At 59.0% G+C, this 6,000-nt stretch overlaps 2 protein-coding genes across 5 annotated transcripts in view; both read left to right on the forward strand.

The window, feature by feature from the left end:
- Window positions 1–3,233, forward strand: part of SPTBN4 (spectrin beta, non-erythrocytic 4) — a 57,302-nt gene extending 54,069 nt beyond the window's left edge. For 2 of the 3 annotated variants that reach the window (XM_069079518.1, XM_069079519.1), the window contains 2 exons: window positions 434–476; window positions 1,470–2,876. In XM_069079518.1, the coding sequence (XP_068935619.1) occupies window positions 434–476; window positions 1,470–1,631 (205 nt within the window). In that variant the 3' untranslated portion in view covers window positions 1,632–2,876. Of the gene's footprint in view, window positions 1–433; window positions 477–1,469 lie in introns of all 3 variants that reach the window. The other variant, XM_069079517.1, reaches the window with a different exon arrangement.
- Window positions 3,234–3,498: 265 nt separating this feature from the next.
- Window positions 3,499–6,000, forward strand: part of SHKBP1 (SH3KBP1 binding protein 1) — a 7,464-nt gene continuing 4,962 nt past the window's right edge. The window contains exons 1-8 of one of the 2 annotated variants that reach the window (XM_069079380.1): window positions 3,499–3,653; window positions 3,814–3,867; window positions 4,095–4,140; window positions 4,235–4,308; window positions 4,407–4,465; window positions 4,825–4,905; window positions 5,265–5,426; window positions 5,550–5,640. In XM_069079380.1, the coding sequence (XP_068935481.1) occupies window positions 3,550–3,653; window positions 3,814–3,867; window positions 4,095–4,140; window positions 4,235–4,308; window positions 4,407–4,465; window positions 4,825–4,905; window positions 5,265–5,426; window positions 5,550–5,640 (671 nt within the window). In that variant the 5' untranslated portion in view covers window positions 3,499–3,549. The remainder of the gene's footprint in view (window positions 3,654–3,813; window positions 3,868–4,094; window positions 4,141–4,234; window positions 4,309–4,406; window positions 4,466–4,824; window positions 4,906–5,264; window positions 5,427–5,549; window positions 5,641–6,000) is intronic. The other variant, XM_069079379.1, reaches the window with a different exon arrangement.

A 6,000-nucleotide genomic window follows, 5' to 3' on the forward strand; every position in this document is an offset into this window, starting at 1 on the left:
CAGCCCCAAGTCTGCCAAGTGACCTTGGGAGAGTCACTTCCCTTTCCTGGCCTCAGGCTATTTAGACATTCCACAAGTATTAATTAAGTGTCTACTATGTGAAGAATATTGGGGGGGGGGGTGGAGATACAGAGTTTGACTCAAGTCTAGCCCCTACCCTCAGGAAGTAAATGGACAAAGTTCAAACAGGTTACTGTGATGCCTGATATTTCATAAGTGCCCTTGAGGGGTTCAGAAGATGCCATGAGACCCATTATACCACTGGAATAATCAAGGAAATCTTCATGGAAATGTGGTTCTTGAGTTTGGCATTAAAGGCTGGGTAGAGTGGTGGGTTTGAATAGACCAGGCTCTGGTTTGGGGTGGTGGGTAACTGGCCAAGGAGACTGACCCTGGCACCCCTAAACTTATGTCTTCCCATGCCCCCCTACAGGACCCAGGATGGCAGCGAGTTCCTTCTCCAGGCCAAAGATGAGGTAAGAGACAGCCTTTGTTTAAGAACAGGAAGATGTAGAGGGAGTTAAGACCAGTCCTCTCACCTGAGTTAAGGGCAGGGCCATTAAATAACTCACATTCAATTCAACCATTGGATCCAACAAACATTTATTTCCCATCAGTCTTGGGAATACAAAATGATAATATGGGCTCATATTCTAAGGGAGGGGAGGCAAATGGGTACCTTTTACACTTGGCATTTAATAAATGCTTTTCGAATGAATGAATGAATGATCCAAAATGTGCTCAAATAAGATAGAACGTGATAGGAGACCAAGGGAAGATCTGGACAAAGCAATCTGCATATTAGAGGTGGGAGAAAGCACTTTCAGGATTTTTGTTTGTCCTTCATTCTAGATCAAGAGCTGAGTTTGAAAGGAAAGGATCCTGGGAGGGGAGTCTCTAAAAATGCACAGGGGCTGAATGGGGCAGGACAAGGTTGAGAAACAGTTTGCCTAAAGCAGAGAGGGTGGAGGAGCCCAAGGCTGGAAAGGGAGGGTTTATTCTGATTATGAAGAGCCTTAAATGCCACACTGGGGAATTAATGTTATGCCTTTATGTGAGAGGGACCCACTAAAGTTAAGAAGAGAAGAGTGATATGGTGGGACTTGTGCATTAGGAAAAGGATGCTGGCATCTTTGGGTTGAAGGCCAGACTGGAGGCAGGGAGCCTGGTTAGAGACTGTGGAAATAGGGTACCAGGACAATGCCTAGCTGCTCTTCTCAGTTCTTTAGGAGTGTCTGTGAGGGGTGGCTGGAAGGCAGGTCCTGCCCCCCTTTTATCACTCCCCGATCTCAGTGTCTCACCTCATTTCCCCTTCTGGCACATCAGCCCCAAGTTGGAGATGTGTCTAGAAGACATGTCTATGTGCTCTGCAGTTGGGTAGGAGGCTTAGGGGGTGAGAGCAGGGCTCAGGCTAGGCCTCTGTCCCTGGCCTCAACACCATCACCAACGCCAACCTGCCACCTTCCCAGGAGGAGATGAAGGGCTGGCTCCAGGCTGTGGAGAGCTCAGTGGCGGAGCACGTGGAGATCTCTCGTTGGAGCCAGACGCTGCCCACCACATCTTCCACTGATGAGGCTAACCCAAGGCCAGAGGGCCCGGCCCCCCGGAGAGCTAGTGGCCGCAGGAAGTGACCCTGCCTCAGGGTCTCCAGCGCTGCTACAGACCCAGGCCTTACCCCAGGGGGTGTGCCCATGCAGAGGGCCCTGACAACCACACAGACATGTCTTCCCCTCCACCTTCCCCACCTCCACCTGCCTGGGCATAGAGACACTTCACCCTTCTCCCTTTGTGATGTGGAGAGATGCCCCCAGGCCTGAACCTCTCCTCTGCCCAGTGGGCCTAGAGAGACTTGGACACTGAAAGAAGGGGGACTCTGCTGGGAGAAGGGTCCTGTTGCCCTTTTGTAGGATGGGGGAGGGGGCCCGTGCTGGAGGCCTGCCCTCACAAGCCATATTGCTGTTCCTGCCCCTTCCCCAGGGTCTTGGGCTTCTTTTTTTTTTTTTTTTTGCAATAAATGAGATGGGGGGAGGGGACAAGGGGAAGTAGTTTGGGTCAGAGCTGGGGAAGGGGGAGGGGAGAGCAAAATGAGCCAAATCTCCCTTCCCCTTACTTTTCCTGCCCTCCAGGGTCCCTGGACTAGAGGAGGGAGCAGGAGGGCCCTCAGATCTGTGGGAGCAATAAGTCCCGCCTCAGCCCCATATTTTTTCAGGGGACAGTGAACACAATGCTGTAATGAGGTCAGGGTGGGTGGACAGAGGCCTGGGTGGGGCAGTGAGGCCTATTGTCTCCCCAGAAATAGAGGGACCCCCTATGGGGCAGCCAGCCCAGGGTGCTGGGGGATGCGGGGGTTCCCTCCTCTGCCTTTACCTCACTTCCAAAGCTGCCTTGTTCTGCCTAAGGGCCCGCTCGGGTGAGGGGGAGAGAAGAGGGGACCCCAGAGCCTGAGCCCCCGACCCCCTCCCATGCTCAGCGCCACCTGGTTCCTTTTGGTCTGTTTCTGTTTGCACCTCCATCCTTCCATTGGCCTCCCTCTCATCCACCTGTAGAGACTCCATCCGCTTTCCATAGGATTTGGGGGGGAGGGTCAGAATCCAGACCGCTTCTCAATGCCCCAACAAGTGGGAAGGGGAGCTCCTGAGGCCTGCCAGTCACCGCACGGCCGGGTGCTGCTGCCCCTGCATGCTTCAGGCCGGAGCCCTGCCCCTCCATGCTGGAGCCCTGCCCCTCCATGCTGGACACCCTCCCCTAGCCTCAGGAATAGGGGCTGACCCAGGGGGAGCCCCAGGCTGGGGGGAGGGGGAGGGGAGGGCAGCGGCCCTGGCGCACTGTATGCACCTTTAATAAACCCTTGCTCCGTCCAGTCTCTGCTTCTCCATTGCTGCCCCTTCTTTTGGGATCAGGGGTACCTGGGAGATGGGGTCAGGGGGTGAGGGGTCCCGAGTGTCTGCTTGGCAGGAAACAGCAAGACCTAGGCCTCAGGCCAACACTCCTGGGGCTGGATGTGGAACCCCTAGACCCCTGCCCAGCTCTCTGCTGATCCCAGAGGCCCCCAAACCCTGCCCAGGAGGGCTCCCTGGGAACGCTGGGCCACTTCCCAGGGCCGTAGGGCCCGTTTCTGGATGCTAGAAGGTTTCCCATGCGTTTCTCCTTCCACAGTCACAGGAGGTAGGTCGTGCCCACCTTCTCTAATAACCCATTTTACAGAGCAGCAGACTGAGGCTCCCAGGGAGCTCAGGCGCCTTGCTAAAGCCCATAGGGGTGTTTCAGTGTCCGAGCCAGGACTCTGAAATTTCTGGGAACCTGGGCCAAAGAAGGGGTGAGTCCTCGGATCCGGGTAGGGGGGGGTCAGGAGTCTGGGGACAGCCTGTGTTTGGGGGGCAGGGTACTGATTTCGGGGGTTCTTCCGGCCCTTTAAGAGGCGGGAGCTGCGGCCGGACGGGTAGGGCTCCTGGCCAATGGCCGGCGCGCTGAGGAGGTTCCGGGCCAATCGGCGGGGGTGTGGGCGGAGCTTCGGCGGGACCCGGAAGCTGGCCTGGCTTGGCCCAAGCCATGGCGGCGGCTGCCGCGGTGGGGATCCCGGTAGCCGCGGGGGAGCCGGCCCGGGGTCGAAGTGCGCACGGGGAGGTCATCCACCTGAACGTGGGGGGCAAGAGGCGAGTCCGGGGCCCCGGCCTGGGGAGGCCCCGGAGAGCGCGCGCCCCTGCGCCCATTTCCCGGAGGGAGAAACTGAAGCCGGGAGGGAGTGGGGGGGGGCCTCTGCCCCGCCCCCACCCCCGGCGTCCCCTCCCCCCTCACAACCTCCTCTTCCCCCAGGTTCAGCACCTCCCGCCAGACGCTCACCTGGATCCCCGACTCCTTCTTCTCCAGGTGATGGGGAAGGCGGGAACTCTGCTTTCTCTGCGCCCCCACTCCCCCACCTTGGGGACCCTCCACCCGCCCCTCTGTCCTCTTGGGTAGTCATGCCCCCCTCACCTCACCTCTCACTTTGGGGACTTCTCTGCGCCCCCAGACCCTCCCTCCTCTCTCGGGCCCCCTCCCGCGGGTCCCCTCCCTCTCTGCCCCTCAGACCCTCACCTCTCTGTCCTTCCCCACAGCCTCCTCAGTGGGAGGATTTCCACCCTGAAGGATGAGACCGGAGCAGTGAGTTTGTGGGGCCCGGGGCTGGGAGCAGGGGAGGGGATGGGGATGGGGGGCGTGCCCTCCTCCAACCTGCCCTTCCGCCCATCTCCCCCAGATCTTTATCGACAGGGACCCCACGGTCTTTGCCCCCATCCTCAACTTCCTGCGCACCAAGGAGCTGGACCCCAGGTAGGCTTCCTCTGGGGAGGGGTCCGGGGGTGGGACGGGCTGTCCCCCGGCAGGGGAGGGGGCCCTGGCCTTGTCCTGACCCAGCCCTGCCTCATCAGGGGTGTCAACGGCTCCCTTCTCCTGCATGAAGCCCAGTTCTACGGGATCACCCCTCTGGGTATGTCCACATCCCTCCCCATCCCCGCCCCCCAAAAGGATTTATTAAGCACCTACTGTGTGCCAGACACTGGGCAGGTGTAAAGAAAGGCAGAAATGCAGCGTTTGCCCTCAGGGGGCTCCCAGGCTGTTGGGGCTAGAGGAGGACAAGGATTCTCAGACTCTTCCTGGGGGAGTGGGGAGCTCCCCATTTGGACTAGGAAGCAAGAACTGCCCAGGCTGAGGGAGAACTTGGGATTTGGATGGTGTACTGGGGGGAAGGGGGTGTGGCTGGAGGAGCTTGGGGAGAAAAGGCCAGAGTGTACCCAGAACTCTTTGTGGAGAAGGCTACTGTCTTCTTCCATCCTGCCATCCCTCCAGTTCGGCGTTTGCAGCTCCGGGAAGAACTGGACCGGTCATCCTGTGGGAATGTCCTTTTCAATGGATACTTGCCCCCACCAGGTGAGGCCCCGGGAGGGGGAGTTTGGGGTGGGGCTTCCTCTCTTCCCAGGGTAGAAGGGAGCCATCAATGGGCCTAGGGAACAGGACAGTAGAAAGGGAGAACCGCCTCCCAGTGCCTCCAGCCCCCTGCATCTCATGCCTAGGGTCATGATGGGACTTGTAATCCTGGGTGGGGGGAGGAGGCGTGGCTCCGTGAGGCCCCCAGGTCCTCAGTCTGTTTGCCTCAACTGGTGCCAGATCTTAAAGTAAGAGATGAGGTGGGTGTATTTGATCCCAGGGTAATGGGGAGCCAGTGGAGATTCCTGAGCAGGTGCATGGCAGGGGACTTGAACCATCACTACCATCCCCTTCCTTTCTAGCGTTTCCAGCCAAGCGGCGAAACCGGCACAGCCTTGCGGGTCCCCAGCTCTTGGGCGGCCGGCCAGCCCCTGTGCGCCGCAGCCATACCATGCCCCCCAACTTGGGGAATGCAGGGCTGCTGGGGAGGCTGCTGGAGGACAAGGCCCCCCCGCCCCCCTCAGGTACATCTCTGAGTGTTTCTGCCCCTGAGCTCCCCCTGCCCGGCTTCTAAGCCCCTCAGGCCCGTGGGGATCAGCTGCTTCCAGAGGCCCCTTGGGTGTCCCCTCATTCCCTCCATCCTCCAGGGACTCTGGACGAACCAGGCATGGTGCGGCTGCTCTGTGGTCACCACAACTGGATTGCTGTGGCCTACACGCAGTTTCTGGTGTGCTACAGGTATGGCTGTGGGGACCATGGATGAAGATGGGGCTGGGGGTAGTCCGAAATGAAGTCGGCCTGGAGGTCGGAGGTTAGGGGCTAGTGATCAGACAAAGGGGGTCTAGAGCATGAGGATGGGAATCTGGAGGCACCCAGGAGAGAGCTCAAGGAGGGGAAAGAGGGCTGGGGAGCCTGGACCTTTGGGGGTGTGGGAGGTGTCAGGGACACAACATCCTGACAAGGAGCATCCTAGTAAGTAAGGTCAGGGAGAAGGAGATGGGGACAGCTGAAAGGCTGGAGAGGGGTCTGAGAGTTTGGGGCAGGGGCCTAGGTCCAAGGCAGAGAGAGAGAGAGGGAGGGAGGGAGGGAGAGGGGGGG

Source organism: Petaurus breviceps, unplaced genomic scaffold (assembly GCF_028583685.1).
Source record: "Petaurus breviceps papuanus isolate PSGF00001 unplaced genomic scaffold, PetGlider_PUasm1.0 91041, whole genome shotgun sequence".
NCBI classification, from domain to species: Eukaryota; Metazoa; Chordata; class Mammalia; order Diprotodontia; family Petauridae; genus Petaurus; species Petaurus breviceps.